Source organism: Charadrius vociferus, unplaced genomic scaffold (genome assembly GCF_000708025.1).
Source record: "Charadrius vociferus isolate BGI_N301 unplaced genomic scaffold, ASM70802v2 scaffold94, whole genome shotgun sequence".
In the NCBI taxonomy this organism is placed as follows: domain Eukaryota; kingdom Metazoa; phylum Chordata; class Aves; order Charadriiformes; family Charadriidae; genus Charadrius; species Charadrius vociferus.
In genome coordinates this window covers 1,313,490-1,334,045 of record NW_009648031.1, presented here as the reverse complement: position 1 = coordinate 1,334,045, position 20,556 = coordinate 1,313,490, and the positions used below count along the sequence as shown (strand labels likewise).

Genomic DNA, 20,556 nt, shown 5'->3' with positions numbered 1-20,556 from the left:
GAGGTCCAAAGGTTTAATTCGGTACAGCAATTTCTGTCTTCCTTCCCTAATAGCATTCAGGAATTTAGTCAGCAGAGGAAAGGCTGGCGCATTGGATGGTCATTAAATTCTTTCCTTTCCTTCTTTCTTCTGGGGTGGGTTGTTCTTTTTTTTCATTAATTTTTTGCAGGCTCTGTCATGTACTGTGCTCTTTCATTTAATTATTGCGAACTAGCTGCGTGATTCATGTAATTCTTAATTTTATTGGAAAGAGGTGATATAACTACCTTCATTGGAAGTTCAGGAGATTTTTTATTTTTTTTTAAGCCAGCCCTAGTCAGACAAAACCAATGAGAAACATGGCCGTTTTGGTGTCGCTGCAGGAAATACTTTTTTTTTTTTCCTTTTTGATAGGCAAGGAAAAGAACACAGGACATGAATCTCTCTGATGCAGTTACAGAGCTGAAATGATACTAAACAAATGCACTGCCTCAGTATTTTTTTTTTGTGTTTTTTTAAGGGGGTTTCTATAAACAATTATTTTTATAAAGCACACTTTAGTTTACAATCTTTCATTATAACTGTTATAAATTTTTTTTAAACAACCCGAAATGCGTTCCATATAAAGAAATGGCAAGTTATTTAGCTATCAAGATTTTACATGTAGTTTTCTTATAATTTTTGTACAATTGCATAGACGTGTAAAACCTGCCATTGTTAACAAAACAGTAACAGACTTAGGAAACTACTGAAATCTACAGTATAGTACCACTACCCTTCACAAAAATATAGATTTTTTTTTTTTCTTGTAAACTCTTACAGTCTAATCCTCTTTGTAGTATGAATATTATAAAAACCATGCGGGACGCCTGAAGTTGTAAAACACATCTTGCTAGTCTAACACCTTGTCGTCGGTCATCACTGTCACTAAGGTTTCCATCGCTCTTCCCAAGTCGTCTGCCATGTGGAAAAGGCTCCCTACATTGTGGCCTGAAAAAGAAAGTCAAAGAAGAGGAAATTAAATGAAGAAGACATGGCAGCACATTGGTAGGAACATTTTACAGAAACGGCCAAGCACAGATCCATCACTCTCCACGTACCGCTCGCCGCCATCCCCAGTGGAGTACACCAGAGAGTACCCTTTCCAAAAGTCTCCTGGATGAGTATAGTATGTCGTCGTCAGCAAAAGTTGCCCATTTTGCAGAACACTTAACAGCAATACTGGCTTGAATGGCTATGGTAAACTATGTTGACAATAAACCAGCATGTTTGTGTTTCAAACCTCCCCCCCTGTAGTGATGAAGCTGCATCATTACGAATGTTCACCAAAAGCAACGATTAAATCCATTAACATCACAGAAAAGTTTCCAACTGGTGCTGCAAGTGTTTGACCATTCAATGTTCTACCAGGGAGAAAAACAGAAACAAACAGATCAGCAGTAGTTAACTAAATCATTAAACCCAAGAGGTCCCAGCGGGATACCTGAACAGATAGCTAAAATGATGACCAAACTAAACGGCTGCAGTTTATTCAATCGTTTTTAAAATACCCTTTGCTTTTCAGAGAGCAGTCCAGCAGAAACAAAGATGCCACTGTTATTGAGTAACTACTATACAGCAGTTCATTTGTGCATTTCTCCTCATCCGTAACCACCGTAAAGTCCTAAGATGGTATATCACAAGACACGAACCTCCTACATGGAAGTGATGAACAAATGCAGAGTACAGTTCTGGAGACGAAATCTGTAACTTCTCACACTCATTTTACCACTGCTGCAAATGGAAAGGAAAGGTAGCAATGCTGATCAGCAGTAAGAAATGGCTTCATCACAATTGGAGACTAAACAGACTTGAAGGTAGGGAGATTGAATTGCCAAAAGTTGCCACTTCAGGCCCTTGGCCTGGTTTCCAGCTGCTGTTCAGAAGAGTGTGGGTCTCCTCCAAGTCCTGTGTCAGATCTGCAGCCCTCTATGACTGTCTCAAATACCCTCTGGCATCTCAAATGACAGAGACATGGTTTAAACAGCTGAATCCCATCTGGAGTCTCCCTCCTGAAAAAATACAACTGAAGGGGCAATGTGACAGGAGATCTAGGCACCCTACAAGATGAGCATCCAAACGAGGACTGAGTTCAAGATTTCTTGCAAGGACAAGGAGGAACAAGCAGACAGAAGGTCTTAAAACAAGCAGAAGGAAATTATACTCCGCACAGCACATAATTGTATTACTGAGCTCATCGCCACAGGCTGATGTTGAGGCCAAACAGATAAATGAGTTAAAAAAGGAGTTAGAAAATAATCACTGAAGCAAGATTTATTTAGATGCAAAGAAGTGCACGTGACCTCCAACTCAAGAAGTCCCCACGCTGCAGAGTGCCAGCAACTGAAAGTATGTAACATGGGAAGTATTACTCAATGAAACTATACGTTGCTATGGCCTGTGGGGTTTGATTTACTCCCTCAGAGTATTTGTGATAGAATATCTGTCTGGAAAAACATGGGAGGTGCATCTGCCCACAAGCCTGTTTCCCAGGAACGCTTTGCATTAGCCTGGGTGCTGAGTCCTCAGCACGGTTCTTGAGCAAGGAGCACCCAAATAAAGAAAAGGTATGACCAGGGTATCCAGGATACACCTTTCATGCAGTCTCTACCTGTAATGTGCCAGAGCCTGAGTGTCACCATTGCCCACCTACACGGTGGGTGTCCCTCCTGACACAACTGTCTTCTCTAACAACAGGAATGAACCTTCCCTGTGGGGCAAATTAAACTCACCATCCTCTTCCAAATGTTCAGATGTTATGGTTGTCATGTACAGCTGACACTCCTACACTACATGGAAGCTTGGAGTGACGTTAGCTAATACTCATCAGCATTTATGGAATAGAAAAAAATGACCCAAGAAATATCCTGGGAAGCTTGTTTCTTCTGGAGAACTACTACGACCTTTCACATTCAACTACTAGTTTTTAAAGTTCTGTTTGATTTTTTGTTTTAATGTAGCATTCATTACACAAAACTAGGCAGTATCTAAATGGTAACTACTCAACAAGCTGCCTGTTCGATCGTGAGCTGTGCTGTGCATGGCACAGATTGCCAGGCATCAATACAAAAAGACACTTGGTTCTAATCTGGTGACGTTTTGCTAATTGCACTAATGCATAGAGAAACAGAGGCATCAAGCAGCAATTTCATCCATAAATCGTTAACAATAGCCATCCTATTCATCCTAAGCAAAATCTTGTAATTTGCTTATCAGCACGTCAAGTAAAAGAGTATGAAAAATTCCTGCCAAGTTTTGTTCAAAACATAGTTTACTTTAAAGTAAATGTATGTTACCACATTTATTTTAGATGTAAGGGATAATCTCTTTTACTGGCACCTCGCAGGCTGAGATCAATCCAGCAAATTACACCATGGAAAGTGAAAATTTGACAAAGTCATATGAAAGCAAGAACACATTTGAGATGGGAGATGCTTACGTAAACAGTAAGGTAACTGCCACAGGTTTGCTCTACTTACCCGAACAGGTAAAATTCTCAGGCACATTTGTTCTATCAAGGCTTTATTAGAAGCACCCTGGAATGATCTGAAGAATAACTAGAATGACCTGCAGCACCCCCACAAACATCCTGACCCTGGAACCTAATTTCAAGAACTCTCTGGGCTTTAAATACTCTTTTTCTTCCTCTCCTGCAGTAACCTACAGACACAAGACAGGGTGGTGGTGACAGTCATAATGGGGTAGCCAGGCATGAGAGGCACTGCTGCCTGTGGGATCATGGTTTCTTGTTCAGATTTGTTGAGATCTGCTGTTTCTATAAACAACACTGGGACTTCAGGCCTCTTCAGGGACTCCCAACACCACTTATTCCCATCTTGGGAAGAGTGATCACCCTTCCATGGATTTAAAGCAACCCAAACTGCTCAACTCCATCTTCAGAAAAAATCAGGATTTGTTAATAGTATTTTGTTCAGTCAGACACAGAGCTGTAAAGGTAACAAAGGCAAGGTGGTTTTATAGAAAAAGTCTAGGTCTAGAAAGAATAGCTTCAATCAAAAATACAGAAAAACATCTTTCAGAAACATGCCACAGTAGGTACAAACTGCTAAACCGTTCAGCCAACTAAAACACAGGCCAAGAGGACCTTATGCATCCAGGGATCCCTAGGTATTCTTTTAATGCGTAACAACTACAGGAATGTCTGCTAGGTTTTTTTCCTTTTCTCTGTTAACTGCCGCCATATTTTCGAAATAACCATGCTTCAGATCCGATCAGCTGCGCAGAGGCAGGCTGAGGTTACTAAGGAGGTGTGAGTCCCTCTCCCCCACACCATCCACCCTACCTTTCTCGCATGGGTCTTACTTTTCTCTGCAGAAAAGCTGAACAATTGTGTTTCTCCTCCTGAGCCATCTGAGTTTAAAGCTCAGAGCATGACCACAAACCACTGCTGACTGCAGTTTGTGTTAACAGCTGGACTGTAAAGTGCAACAGCTTGGGGACCGCAGTCTCTGGGACAGCCGCAGGATGGGAGGACAGGCCAGAAGAACGGGCAATATAGCCGTGCTCCATCCACTCAACTGGCGAACCTTCAGCTGGGTGTCATTGCACCGCCAGCAGGTTTTCTGCCTCTCTGGCAGATGGGAGGAACAGCTAGGTCAATGAAGACTGCAAATAGTTGAGAACGACATACGCGATAATTTCCTGGAACTGTATGTGCAATGAATGCACCCTCTTCTATAATGCCTGTTACCTAAATAAGAGCTCAAATTCGCTGACTGTTTCTGTATAGCTCTGCTGCTTCTGTTGAATACCGCTTACTTGCCCTCTCTAAGACTGAAACGTAGGACATTGACATTTTTAATTAAGAAGCAAATGAGAAAAATACTGTCATAAAAGGACTTAGGAAAATATAAATCATAGCTTTCCACTCATTATTATTAATATTTTAAAAGAATGCCACCAAAGAAGTCATCAATTCCATTCTTTCTTTTTTTTTTTTTTTTTCAAACAAAGCTGAAAAAGTTTTCTTCATGCTTGAGGCACTGAACCATTGAGACATGCTACTGTGTAAGAAAAAAACTACCACACGCTTTGAAATGCAGCAATAAAGCTCAAAACGGACATGGACAGTATTAACTTAGACTTATAAAATGGAGGGAATGTTAACACAGGTGCATTTGCTTTGAAAGCAGAAAACACCTATTTCTGCAGATACTAATTAGATCACTTCTGGTCACACACAGAATGACGCGTTTCACATCTGCTGAATTTGCTTTAGAGGCTCTACTGGAATTAAGGCCCTTGGGTGAGGGCGCAGTAACTGAATATCAATCTTACACTACAGCTAATCAGAGAAATAAACGCGGAGCATTCAGACTCCAAAGACTGGATAGAAAGTAAATTAAGAAGCCCCAACACAATGCAGTGCCTTTTTTAGCAGCACAGATTTCTAACCCTTCCCTGACAAAAGAACAATCCTTCCTGTTGGTGTCTTGGATTTTGATACCCTTATTCCTATTGAGTAATGCCATGAAATCCACGGGATTACACATGAAGACAATACCTAATGTGAGTAATGGGATCAAAACCTGCCCGGGTGGGTCTAAAACCGCATGATCCATCTTTGCGCAAATGGATTCACACATAAAGCAAAAGCTGTTCTGTACCTTAGGTCATATGCTTCATATGCAGGTGGAGAACTGCGTTCTATATTCATTTCTGCAAGTCACCAAGTCAACAAGCTCCCCCTGGAACCGTCAGTGAGCACAAATACAACTGGAGAGCGGTGAGTGATTCATTGAAGAAGTCAATGTTTTTTTTAGGGTTTGGCTGCTGGAATCTGATCAAGTAGGACATGCCTGTTTTTCTAACTTTCAAGTTTTTTTATTAATTGTATCAAATATGCCCCCCGCAGCAGAAGCTTATTATGAATAATATGCATAAATATGAATGAGGATAGTGGAAATCAACAACCTGTTTTGCTGAACTGGAGAAGAATTCTCAGACCGTATGGTCCGACAGCATACAGGGCTGAATAGGAAATAATTCCCATAAAATTTCTGGACCGCTGCAGACGGTTGACACCATACCAAGCACCCTTTTTTTGATCCATGTGAGAGGACCTGCCACTTGAGGACAGACTTAACCTGCACCGAGGATCTTCCTCCTCCAAGTAGCTGGACCTGTGCCAGCTCCTACAGCCAACGTGGAGAACTGCTGTATTACAAGGCACCGTGTTAGAACGAATCCTGGCGTAGCCTGGCAGTGACCGGGGGGGTTCCGGCAGCTCTACTGAAAAACCCAGAGCAGTGTGTTTCCATGAACCTCCCCCCACCTCTCTGCACCAGCAGAAGTCTGCAAAATGGGTTACCCTTTAATTCCTTCCTCATCCACACTGAATATCAGCTGTTCAGGAAAGGTCATTTCACAGCTACTTGCAATTGCACTCAGGCAGTCTCTGAATATTTTATCTTTAATAATAATTTTCGCTAGGAAATCACCTTTCAAACATTGTATCTGGTCGGCGAGTGAAAAGCAGCTTCACAGGGGAAAAGTCAAGGCTCTCGGGAAATACTTTCAAAGGTGCTATGACAACGCAGCGCAAAAGGTTTTCCTCCAGTAACAAGCAGAGACGTACAAATTCTAAAATCTATTTTGCATCAAACCAACCATGTCCGAAGTGCACAGTGAAAACCATTGCCCGTTTACATTGCTGAACACAACACTGTGGAGCTGGTGAATGTTAGTAGCATTCTTCATTCTGAAATAGTACATCAGGAAATTAAAACACCTGAATCTTATACCTCTCAACTCTCACTGTTCTAAAGAAAAAGAAAAAAACTAATAACTGGAGATGATGGCTGGTATATTAGCACGTATATGTTAATACAATATTGAGTATGTAAGCAGAACAACGAGAGACATGGGTCTCACTGTTGTGCTTACATACAAGAGCAACAGAACGTAAGCCAATGACTGCAGCACATTTACTGACCACCTTTATCATCCAGAGGCTTAATTTCAATGTATTATTTTCTCCTCCCCATTCCTCAGTTTCCACCTCTGGGAGGATGTAAGAAAATGCAGATCCCTGAGCTGACGTTGTCTCCACTGAAAGTTGAGAGGTACGCTACTGTTAAGAGCACACATGGGGAATGCACTCAGCAAAATCAAACACAACCCAAAGCAAAATGAAACCACCCCCCGCCCGTCATCGAACCCAAGCGAACCCGTGCTGCCGTCACACGCATGCTGGGCACAGAAAGCAAGCTGTGACAAACAGAAGCCATGGCAGTGAGCCTGCATCTCACTAACCTCTCTCACTGGCTTTCCAGGGGCATTTCTTCCTTTAGGAACAGAGAGAGGAAGTGGAAGAAATATCAGAAAAGAGAGGAAAAAACCACACATGAATAGATATTTTATACTGTAAGAGACACTTCAATTTCCATTGAGGAATTTAATACAAAATAACCGCATTTCTGCTTTAAACAAAGACTGAAAGTGCACTGAAATCTACTGATGATTCTGAACTGATTTATTCAAGAACATTGATCTGCAAAAACACTTGAGAAAACTACTAAAACACTTAGAGGCCTTTCAGTTGAGGATAAGGATGGCACAGAAGATCTGAATTCACTTTCTGAGCATCCAAATTTCCTCAGTTTGAGTACTTCTACTAGTCAGTATTACTGGTAAAATCATGTTTCCCCAACATCAAATTAATTCATCCAGACATGTTACATTTTATTATGCCCTACATACATATATACAGATATACAGTCATATATGTGTCATACACACATGCACACGCATTTTACACCTAGAGCTGTACACTGGAATAGAACATGCTCACATTCAAGATAAATATATTTTGAAAGATGTTTCCAACAAGCTGATCTGCAAGCATGGTAAAACTGAGTGGTCAGAGGGAGAAAGGGAGAAAAAAATTCAAGTAAAAGGGGAAAAAGGGAAATTAACTCATCACTTTCAAGCTGTACTGCCAAAACAGAGGAGTCATTAATGGCTTTAGCTGAGAAGATGTTCCTGATGAGCCTTCACAGAAGCCTTATTTTGATCATACTGATTCTTCTTAAACACTTATCATAGCACACTTGTTTTTAAAAAAAGAAAGCCAGGTGTCAATCAATAGCAGAAACACTCCCCCGCCCCCCTTTCCCATCCCGCAGCCGGTGACAATAAGATGCTTGCTGCCTCCAGAAGCATCATCCCACTGTCACTGGTACACTACTCCAAGCACCAGTATGGCCAGACTTTGTAGCTTTAGGCGAGAAAGTCACTGCGGTAGATGCTCTTCAAGAAAGAAGATAATCTTTGCCCCAGAGCTGTTGTAAATAATGTAATTGTAAACAACACATGGGACAACGGGGAAAAAGACAAATACATACAGGAGAACACACCGGTCAGCATAACAGTAACCTAATTGCTGTTGAGTTTTTTTCTAGGTATGGTGGCCTGCAGGAGAAGGGAAAGAAGACAATAAATAGCTTTGCAGGTATTTTACAAGGAGCAGAACAAGGGTCAGCAACAGGGCAAAGCTGAGCAGAGGTGGTAAAGGAGAGGAGGAGAGGGCAGAGGACGCGAATGGCATCCCTGACCACCACAGGTCAGAGCAACCACTCAACTACAAACTCCAGAATGGCAACAGAAACTGCCGGGGCAACCTCTGAAGGGGCCTGGGCAGCAAAGGTTATGATTTACACAACAGAGGAAGCTTTATTCCTTTCCGTCCCCTCTCCCCAATAGCACACTTACTATCAGAAATTATAACAGGTTTGAAGTCATGCTCTGCATGTGGGTTTTTATTCTGGCCCTAAGGGGAGCCTTGACTCAGGATATGTCTATACTGCATGTGCTGGTAGTGCACAGAGGTACCAGGGCGAGCTTGATGGCTAGGAGAGGTGTAGCTTCAGTTCTAAGGGCTTGACTTTGCAGGCCTGCCTAACTATCCAGGACTTACATGAGCACCTACACAGCCTGCAACCTCCTCTGGTGCTTTTACCAGGAGCTAGGAATGCTAAAAAAAGTGCCTCCCAGGAGGGAAGATGAGAACCTCTCATTGATATAAATCACGTAACAGAAAATCCTTGAAAATGAAGGTATAAAGTCCATTGCATACTTTGGTCTTCTTGTGAGGAACAGCCCCAAGGTTTAGATGAGTAGGTGGTCTACCTAAAGCCTCCAGAAAACGCAGCATGGTGCAGCTGGCTGTGCAAGAGTCCTGGGGCATGAATGAGATCCAGCAGAAGACAGTTTAGCTTGGGCCAAGGGTTCAGAAGGAACTGCCTAAGTGCAAAATACTGGACCCTTTTGGAGGTCGTAAGAAATGCCTGCCTGTCTGCACAAGCACCTAAAATTGCAACTACACAGTGTCTCATTTAAATATCTACAGGAGACAGACTGGATTCTGCTTGAAAATGAATGCATTGAAAGGTAACTGGGGTAGCTCTGCGCCAAACAAAACAGCTGGTGAGTAATCAGCCCTAGAATTCGTTAAATGCAACAAAGAGTAGCACTACTACAGTAACAGCTAATTTCTTTTGGAGGAAGATTAAAAAGGGTTTAATGGATTTTACTTTACTTTCTTCTTTGCATATGAATGAATGTGTGTCTCTAAGTTTTCAGGCAAGGAGTATGGTTTGGCATAAATTGCAGAGGAAGAAGATTGTCTGTGTTGCTGCAGTTCTGAAAATTTGTATTCTATAAGGTATCAAAACACTGATACACAGTCCATGGGTGCCTAATTATCTATTATTCTTGCTCAAATCAAGATTTCCTGCACTTACAAAACAGAAGAGTTTCTTTCTTTTCCTTTTTTGGAAATCTACATGATGTTGTATCATAGGCTAAGGTACATGGAGAGTGATCAAATCAAATCTGAAAGCAGAGGCACTAATAAAAACTTCAGGCATCTATGCAGATTCAGCTCAAAGCAGAGAACACAAAGCATCTACTGCATTACCCCTCTCTCACTGAATGCAGGAGAGGGACAGGCTGTATCGGGGAGAGATGTGGACCTGCAAACAGCTTTTTTTTCTTAAAAAAAAGGTTCCTTGAAGTCTTGTTAAATTCATTAATGCATTCTCAGTTTACATCAGGACTGAACATTATAAATCACCAAAGATCTAGTCCTCCCCATCGCTATCCCAGCAGAAATCTGCAGAGAGGCTCAGCCACTTCAGTACTGTTGGGCCACTGGGGAGTGACAAGGGATCTCAGTCATCTGGGCTCACCGATGTGGGAAACAGGACCATAGCACAGAGAAGGGGATACAGTCCAGAAGAGGCCAGGGTAGCTCAGTTGGAAGAGTATTTCCAGAATACCCTAAAGTGTAATAACTCCAGGGTACTCTTCCGCTGGTTCAGTAAAGTGTGAAAAGAAAAGTATGCATCGTAAGATGTTTGGCTGTCAGAACAGGAGAAACGGCTTTATTTGCAGTGCTGAAAGTTGCTAGTTCCACTTAGGACATTAGTCCTATTCATGACAGGGCCCAGCTGATGCACGAGTGAGAGGAGAGAACGCGTCTGGTGTGTTTTTATGTGACTGGGATAAAAATAAAATAAAATTTGTAAAAGATGGTGCTATTCTTAGTGCCATTTATTTATTGCTGTGGGGTCTTGTAATTTCACTGCACAAGACAACATCTGTATTAAGCAATACCGTGTTAAACAATAGCGGTGTGTACCGATCCCTCTCCAAATGTTTTCACATGCTGTCATGGCCTCTTAGGTCTTTTAAGTCATGCTGGTCTCATTTCTATCCACTTCTTGGCTCCCATTTCCTCGTTATCCACCAGCCTGGGAAGCTCTCTCACCCACTGCAGTCAGCTCAAGAACTTCGGCCCCTAAATTCCTCTCTGAGTTTCATTCATAGAAAGAATTTGCCACAAAACCATAACCACGAAACACAGCCTGGTCCACCATGACATCCACCTGAAGCGGTGGAATTTGTTTGCCCTCACTCCTGCAGAAAGAGGAATTTGGCTTTAAAAATACCGGCCTGCCAATCTTACTTTCTAACTGTGAACCAGCTCCCTGGAGATTTAGTAGCTTGGGCACAAATACAGCGTGAAAATGTTTTCCTCTGTGGCCCATTATCAAGCAGGGTCAAATAAACCACTGAGGTGGTATTTAATGGTAGATTTCCACTAAATGTCAGACCTCTGGCTTTGACATCTGTTTTGAGTTAGCGCAGCAGCTGTTTGAAGCAGCTGCGGCAGTTGTGAATTTGCTGGGAGCGGCAAAGTAAAAGAGGAACGGATGGGAAACCTTGTAGATTAAAAGGAAAGAAAAATTCCGTAAGGACAGCAATCATCAGGTATTCAGCAGAATTTCCCTCTCCAGCTTTCAGCACCAACAGTCAGCTGTGCAAGGAGCATGGAAACCCGTTGCTCCTTAGGAAACGCCAAGAACTGCCAAAAGGTTAAACTGAAGAAACAAAAAATCCCACCAACCTATAAAAGGTATATAGTAACACAAGTTCTTGCATCTGAGATCTGCTTATCAAGGTCTATGACACAATTTGTTTAACACGTGCTTCTCTAAAATACATTCAAAATGATGCTATGAGGCCTTGGTCCCCTTTTAAAAACAACACTATGCAGCAAAAGCTTGGAAAGTATCATAATCAAAATGAATCTATCTCCAGGTAAGTGACAATTAATTGCTACTACATTTTACTGCTTTGTTTCAGAAGTCCAAAATACGAGCTACTACTTGCTTTAGAAAACTATTTCCCAACCTAAGTAAATTTTACTCTTCAATTGCTTTTGATGATACTGAGACTGAATATTTTGGTTTTAATTTGTATCCTGTGATGTTCAACTACACATCTGAGCACCCAAGCACAGCAATTCAGTCCTTTTCTCTCTTCACTGCTTATTCAGCTCTGAACTCTTCTCATGAACCAAAGCCTTCAGAGTCCTGTTTGCTCTTGTCATGTTGTTTTGCGCTCCTCCACGTTGTTGTTATCTTAGTAACAACAGGATACTAATTATGTTCCTCATTCAAAAGGCGTATCACTCCCTACGCTGTGACATGCTGGAGCTGGATATTTGGCTTGAAATTTAACATGCTTATTTTTATAGGCCATAAAGGAAACCCACAGTTAATGTCCTGCCAGTAACTTCCCAGGTGTTTTCATACATCTCTAGATTTCCTCAACTGACTCCATGTATTAATTTCAGGGTATTTGTATCAATGTTTGTCCCTTCCTGGATTTCAGTGTGTTATTCTTACTTTCAATGTAGGTAGGTTTTGGCGAGTGCCCTGTGTCCTCTGCAGCCCTTCTGGAATTGCATGGTCTATGAATACCGTAGCAGACTTCTCCTTCTACAGCATTAGTATAGAAATAAACAAAGCTGCTTCTAGTACTAGTCAATCTTGGGCATTTAATCCATCTTCCTTCTAGTTTTAATTCCTAAAGATAGTATGCATCACATGTGGTACCACTTTACCCAAGTAGTTTGAATTCACCTTTCAAGTAATATTTCATAAGCTCCCGTATCACAACACACCTCTGATTGCCCAACTGGGATGACTGAGTTTCTTGCATCTTACAATTTTTTAATTCTAATTAAAGAAAATGTTTTCTTTATCGATCTGTGCTCATTGCTTGTTTGGGCTTATTGTTGTTTCCTGAATACCAACAAATAGCTTGAGGTTCAATGCAACCTGTAATGAGAAGCAGTAAAATATTATGCGTACCACATCTGAGTCCTTACACTACACCCTCTGCTCAGGCTGCTTTGCCAAACTGCTTTCACTGTTTTGCAATTACACTTTGATCTTTTATTATAGATTGGAAACCTGAGATACAGATTTGCACCTCTCAACAGCAAAAAGGTCTCTGATTCCGTGGTTTGTTGGAACCAGTCAACCCTGCTTCCTCTTCTCCTTCCTGCAGTCTTCTAAGTAAGTCGTATCCCTGACGCCTGTGGAATCTGACTGACTGCAGCATCCTTCACGATGAAGGTCTACACGAGGCTGCGGCAAATTAGCTGTGGATGTAAGCTTTGCTCATGCGGGTGTCAGCTGAATATCATTTAATTGTTAAAATGGGAGTAGAAGAAAACTCCAGTAACTAAAGTTTGCACGAGACCTCAGCGAAACTGATGATGTCAGTAGCTTTTTCTATATTAACCAGTGAATGGAAATCCATCTGCACTGGTTGTAAGACAAACTATTTCTCACAAAGGGCCTGACCCTTCCTATTCCTCAACCAAAAACAATTATACAACCCCGGCATTCATGCACATGCATCGAAAGACACAAGAAAAACAGAGAAGCCTAATTGAAGTCCTAACCTCTTTAGTCAAAGCCTCGTAAAATTCTCCAAAAAGTGAATGACTTTTTCTCCCAGCCGGACTAATCTTTTTGTGTAGCCAAAAAGAGAGGAAGAGGCAGATTCTGGCTCAGCCCGACGGTGCCTTGGTCAGCCCCAGAAGAAAAGTCCTGTGGGAAGCTCGGCTCTGCCTGACAGCCTGTGCCTGCCCCTGGCTGCCACACCAGAAGCTCCTCTCACGGCTTGGCTGAGGAGAAGACACGTGTCAAAGGCTGTGCCACCTCCTCGCTCAGCCCTTCACACATCTAGGGAGTATTTTCATCCTCTACGGCCGCTAGTCAGGCAGGGAAGTATATAAGCCGCAATCTTTTTTAGGTATGCTTGTGATCACATACTACACTTTTAACATAGTTACTGAAGGGAGAAAGAAAATAAGGGAATACATTCTTCCTCTGTATTTAAATAACCACATTTTCATCACCAGAATGAAAATGTGAAGTTACAGCTTAACTTGTGCAATTAAAATATTAACTGATGTTACCAATTTCAAATCTTTTTTTTTTCCCCTCCCACTTACACTTCATATTCTGTCAGTTTGATTCATGAAGCTTTGTATTTTTCACTAATAAAATAAAATTAAAACCCTTTTCTATTCTCAGTCAGTAAGGACTGGTCTCTACCTATTTATACACAGGAAATGAACCGCTGTATTTCAAATATCTCATTAACTGTTGTTTCATAAATTGCTCCTATTTTACTTAAAACTAAGCTCATTTTTAAAAAGAAACACTGTTTGTTAGTGTCATCAGCTATGATTACAAATTAGATACCGCATTTGGCAAATATTTTAACACGTGGGGTATCTACATCTCGACATATACGATTATGCAAGATCTCCTAAATACAACATATTTACACAAATGATGGTCACTGATAAGAAAGCACTGGCTGTTGCAACCTTGTGTACACAGCAACTTTAAAAATAAGTCCATTTTTATCTACATACCAATATTTGAAACATTTTTCATCTGTTGTCTCTGATAATTAATATCTAGGCCAAATGAAGGCTTTTTCGTATAATGTTGAGGTGGAGATGAATGTAGTTAACAATATATTGTATTAGCTTTTCTTCAATAATATCTTTCTAAAATGATTCCGTCTTTTGATCTATAGCATGAGATCTTGTGCAGTTTCTACTGCCTTCTCCTTCCACTGCCCACAGACGATGCCTGGTGAGAGCTGAGCTTCTTTGAAATCAAAGGATGGAGAAAACTTGACTTCACTGAAAGTCTAGCATGATGGTTAACGCATTTATTTACCAAAGAAGAACCTCTGGGTGATGTGTGAAACCTATGTAAGGGGCCCTAAGGTAAGTCTGTGCCCCTACTGAAATCCACTTAACAGGCTGTCAATAGACACCGGGACTTTCTTTTGCCAAGAGGTTTATGTCTGAGCCTTCTTTCACAGCAACAGGTAATATCCCAAACTTCCCATCTCCTGCTAGGAATCTAAGCCATTTTTCTTGGCAGCAGAGTATTTTCTCTGGGCTCAGAAAAGACCTTCTTAAATAAAAAAAAAAAAAAGTTGAACAAATAAGTTCCAGTAATACAAATGCTTATCTTTAGCAAACAATGGGAATGGGCAAAACAGAAACACTGAAAGAAATGCTCTGGCTGTCCGCACAAGCGCAGCCCACGCTGCACAAGCACGCAGCCCACTTGTTTTCCCTCCATCACTCCGGACGCCAGTGCTACAAGGTCGAGAACTTTGACTCAGAAGTTTAATATTAGTTTGAACCAGACTCTTCTTGGAGAAAGGTAAGGACAGAAGAAAAATGTGCTAAGACATGTATTAAAAATAAATCAGCAAGGGGACTGACTGGAAAGGAGAGAAGCTGTGAGAAAAGGAACGCGGCAAAAGGAGGGAGAAGAAAATGCTGAGGAAAAAAAAGAGTCTCAGACAGACATTGTTTCATCCACATATCTAGCAAGGGCTACCTGTGGAGGTAGCTTAAGGTAAAGGAGGAGCAGGCTGCTTCTCCACTCTAAATAAGACAGGTTTCTCTACAGCTATTGTTAAAACGAAAACAAAGAGCAGCAAAAAGCCTGAAACCAAAACACAACCCCCTGAAAACATCAAGGAACAGAAAGCACTTTTATCTTCTTCCCTCTCATCTGCCGTGGGCAGCGATGCTCACCTCTGGAGCTGGGGAAGGAGTTGTTCAGCTGTTCCATCACTTCCTCCAAACCTGTGCTTGTGTCCTGGGGAGGGCTGAGCAGCTCATCCTCGCCTGGAAAGCAAAGCCACACCGCTGCGTGAGAGCCACTGTAAACCCATTTGCCAACAGCTTGCGATTGCGTACGTCCTTCATGAAGCTAAGGCTGTTCACGTAAACACATCTTCTGCTTAGTATACAATCAAAATTGTTAAAAAGGTGAATTTTGTGGACTATTATGTTTCTTTCTTTTTCAGGATCTAAGTGAAATCAAACAATGAATTTTAAACAATTAACACTGACTTTAATTAGTAAAAAAGGATTTAAGAAATAATCTACTCGGGTAACAGAAGTGGGGTAAAATGTCTGCTAGTTCCATAAATGACACTCGTTGTTTCCACTTCTATTATTCTATTAATGGAAAAAGAAATTGCTGTTGTGAGTGCTGCTATTGAGCACCTTCCTAATAGTGCTGGATTCATGTTAGCACTGCTTTGCCTAGCTGCGTAAATCAGTAGAAACCCAGATTCTCATCTGCATCAGTATTAATATTTCTGACAGTTTAATTGCATCAGATTGGCGCTCCAAGAACATTCAATTGTACTGTAAAAGGGTTTAGCGGCAGTTTAATAAAGCGAAATACATTTCTCCCACTGAATAATTTCTATAACCTGATTATAGGGCAGCAGCTTAATGGGAAATTCGATACATTTTATTTTTACTGGGGTTTTTTTGGTCATGGCTTCAGATAACTAAAATCCATATTTTGATTTTAATGTAGACCCTAGCCTCCAATACAAATAAAGCATCTGAAAAAAAAGAATACACCTAAAGGATACACTTTGAGTGAGATTCTCCTTTTTTACTAGATTTCTTTTACCCCTATTAAAACACAGAAGCAATTTGGCCTACTGTAGTAACCATGAGGTACATCCTTATTTTGAAAATGATTTAATGACCCTTTATTCTAACATTACTCACCTTGAGTAATAAACTGCCTGATTTTCTGTTAGCATTTACATTCTTTAAACATTGAGGCACTCCACGCTAGTGGAAAGCCTACTAAAAGAGATGCTAAAGGAAGACTCCAGGGCTGCATGCATTACCTATTATTAGCCTTAGTGTCAGCCTCACCTTAGGGCCAGGAGTTTCACAAGAGTTATTACTGACCAAGAGTAATTCTTCGCACTCCAATACAAGAAGTGGGGTGAAGTGTCTGCACAAAGCCCTTAATTCATATAAGTGATGATTTTCATATCAGTTTCTTTTATTCCATTAATGGTCTAAAAATAGCTGCTCAGACTGCTTGCAGTTTGTTCAGCTTTCGACTGGTGCTGGGTTCACACAAATCAACTCACACCATGAGTTACTTTCGCATCAAGTGCTGCACCGACAGAGGTGCCTTAGTAGAACTAATGTCTGTGCAGCCTCTGCTGCACGTCAAGGTGAAAACTCGGCGAGCGAGACCTTGCTGCTTCTACCCAGGCCACGGACCTTAGCAGCATGCCTGCAGAAAGCCACCTGGCCCCAGAGATCGAAAGAAGAGGGCAGCGGTTCTGCTGTCCTGGCCAAGAAGAACTGAGACAGCTACTGGCTTCCAAATGTCCTGATAAGAGCTGATACAAACTGAACTGTGTTGACCCTCAAGACTGCTATATCTTTCATTTAAAAAGCATTATTTTTATTTTTTTCTCCTTTGGATGCTCCTTTTGGAGCATTTCCTTGTGAATGACAAAATAAGACATCATCCAAGCAACCCAACAAAAGTAGACACCTTCACACCTCAACTACCTCTCTTTACCCACAACATTCTTCCCCATACCTGTTTCTACAAAAGGTTTGGAGAGCTGAGTAGGTCTCAAATATTCTGGTGGTACCTCAACAAACTAAAGTTCAGCAACAGCCTTTTGGCTCACATGCCTCTGAGAACCTCCTCTGCTGCTACATTACTAGGGGAGAAAGGCCAAAAATCAGGACTTTCCAATCAGGACTCTATGAGAAGAAAAGCAGAACCTTTCCACTTGCCCAGGTGTATTTCAGGAAATCAAGGGAAAAGCTCTTCTATTTGTAAATCAGAATCTGAGTGGGTTGCTGCTTGCTTTTACCAAATGGCTGGACAACATTGCTGGTGGAAAACCTTTTACAGTAATCTCTCCTTGAGAAAGCAGAGAGACAAAGAAGTGCAGTGGGTCCACAGTCAAAGAAAAAAACCTAACGTCTTTCAAAAAGAAAAATATATGAAAGCTACCACTACATTACCTCATTGCCCGAGAGACCTAGAGATCCTCAGTAGCTTCTCCGAAACTATGACTCCCTCATTACTGGGCACGCGCTTGCTGCATGGGAGCATTATTTGCAATACAGCTCTGGTTCCCCTCACAATTCAAGAATATTTTAAGTCGTGCTTCAGAAAATTCTCGGACTAGCAAGCAAAGCTTTCTTGTGTGAATGGAGACTCAACAAACTGAATTAGTTGCGGTTTGTTAACTCGGTTAGTAATTCTTTTTATAAGCTCAGCTCCATGCTGCCAACAGTGTTGTTTTGCTGTGTCTCAATACGATCATACTGATAACAATTCAACATCTCACTGTCCTTCCACATATTGGCTCAATCGAACAAACAGAAGAACCCAAGTCATGTCTAAATATTTGCTTTAAAAAAGTCTCAGCAGTTTGTATGATTATATGCGTGTTAATTAATTAATTAATTCCAGTCTCACAAGTCAAATGCAAATTATTTCATACCAAGTCAAATGAAAAGAGGTACATTACTGTGTTTTGTCCTACTAAAACAATGAAATATGAAACCATAAAACTTTTAACAAGATGGCTGGGAACCACTGTCTTCCTATTTCTTCTTGTGTATTTTAATTAACATATTTTATGTGATGAAATTCATGACATTTCTTCAGTAAGCTCATGTAAATTACTCCACTGATATATTCTGTCTACTCTGTGTGTGCCACACACAGCAAAACATTTGCTCACTAGTAACACAATTGCTGCTACCTGTGATTGTATTCTCACCCCCAGGATTTAAGTTCAGCATTCCTAAAGGTACAATTTCTTTCACATTTTTTGTTGTAGGGCATACCGACCCCATCTTGTTTGATGCCGGCACAGGCTGATGTTATTGCCTACACTCGGGATGGAAGAAAAAGCCCCCAAACAAGCTGCATCTCCAACCACGATGGCACTTCAGACAAAGCAGAATGTCCCCTCCCATTCAATTTCTCACTGTCATCGACTCGTTCAATCACCGCAGTGAAAAGCTCTCACTTAATACTCTCACTCTCCCCCAAAGCCTCTCTCTAATATACACTAAATAAATTTCTGTGTATGAAGCTGAATATTATCATCAGACTTCAAATATTATCTTGTTGAAGTAATTTAAGCCCGTTTGCTGAAAGGTGCTGCAACGGTTGATTGCCTTTTTACTAGCAGAAAATCCTTACTACTTGGTAATAAATACTTGTTAATTATGCAACTGATAGGAATTACAAAAATGCTACAGAGCAGTTACTAAAAGCACAAAAATAATAATTCCAGTCTCTAGCTACAGAATATTATTACTTAACTTTACTCCACAACTCGCATGAAGTTCATTATCATGTCTGACGTGGTATTTCGGAAAGACGCTAGATAAGCAATGCGTATGAGTGACAGCTCAATTCTACTGATTGAGCCATGACATGTTAAAAATAAGATCACATCAGTTAACATGGGGATGATTAATCATACATTTAATCTCTTAGCCACAATTAATACTATGGACATTTAAATCAGCCATGTCATCTTTAATAGCTGAAAGTCAGTTTGAATAAAATAGTTAGCTTTTTAGTGATACTTGCTTTCAGAAGTCAAGGCCGGGCTGAGCTTTGTGTTTAATGTCAAAACATCCATGCTACTGTGTGCATCATAACCAAATGCAAAAGCCATGAACATGTAAACAGCCAGATGACATCAAAGACCATTGCAAATGTCTACTTTCTCATTTGAACTAAACAGGAGAGCAGTGCTTTCTCTTTTTAAGGATTTTTCTTGCTGCAAAAAGGGACTACAAATATTTTTTATGACAATCTGAACTTTGTTATCTTACCCATGGTTTCTGAAGTCTGGCTGCCAACTACACGAAGAAGCATTGGCTGACTGCTGTCTGACCTCTGCAAAGAGGTAGAAGGAGATGATAGTGTTGTACCATTCACCTTGGCATCTGCCTGGGGCTGAAAATCGAAGAAAAAAAGAGGAGATTGTTATTAAAAGCTCAGTACAGTTGCACAAATCTTTATATCTCTGCATTTTTTATTTATTCCATGAATACACACAATTTTCTGTTTTTAAGTAAATATATCCATGCAAACAATGGATTTGCATTCTGAATAAAACCAGGAAGAAGACTAACTAAGAACACTAAAACATGATTTCAGCTTCTCGCTCCTCAGCTTGTAGAACAATTTAGTATTTTTCTCTGACTAGCCTTACAGATAAGATTTCTTGGCCTGTTGTCGTCATAGATAATACTTCACACCCTGTTTGGAAGATGACCCAAGAGAGATCTAGAAGAAAGGCCTGAGGACTCACCTGCTCCAGCAGCTGCCTCAGTCTGTGCAGCTGTGACTCCAGCTGTTTGTTGTGATCCTCCAGAATCTGCATCCTGGCCTCCAGGCGGCCCTTGTGCTGGCGAAGCAGCTTGGCTTCTGCAATGAGCTCAGCATCCCGGGGGCTTTGCGGAGAAACTGGCATCATCTCCGGTGGGGACGGCAGTGGAGACAGTCCTTTGTGGTCATGCTGTTGCTTCAAGCGGTCATACTCTGCTTGCAAGTTTCTGTTGAGAAGTAACACGGAGGTAAAGCTTTAGAAAGCTGAATTGGGTGCTGAAGAGGGTGCAGGCCACCCTCTGCATAGGGCAGGGAGGGAGGAGGCACCTCCTCTCCTCTGGTGTGATGTGATGAGTCTAACAGCCAGGGGGCAGAGGCTCACCTGTACCACCTGCCTTTCCTTCTCGTGAATCCACGTGCGTGTAGGCTTACACCTCGCAGATTTGCAGGCAGCTGATGTTACAGG

General features: G+C 41.3%; 1 protein-coding gene across 1 annotated transcript in view; it reads right to left on the bottom strand.

Annotated features, from left to right (window-relative positions):
• Positions 1 to 115: 115 nt before the first annotated feature.
• The window catches only part of DMD (dystrophin), a 927,929-nt gene continuing 907,488 nt past the window's right edge, over positions 116 to 20,556 (bottom strand). The window contains exons 74-78 of the mRNA XM_009883534.1: positions 20,074 to 20,317; positions 19,592 to 19,715; positions 15,476 to 15,568; positions 7,294 to 7,325; positions 116 to 969 (exon numbers count right to left, since the gene is read on the bottom strand). Coding sequence (XP_009881836.1) covers positions 958 to 969; positions 7,294 to 7,325; positions 15,476 to 15,568; positions 19,592 to 19,715; positions 20,074 to 20,317 — 505 coding nt within the window. The 3' untranslated portion in view covers positions 116 to 957. The remainder of the gene's footprint in view (positions 970 to 7,293; positions 7,326 to 15,475; positions 15,569 to 19,591; positions 19,716 to 20,073; positions 20,318 to 20,556) is intronic.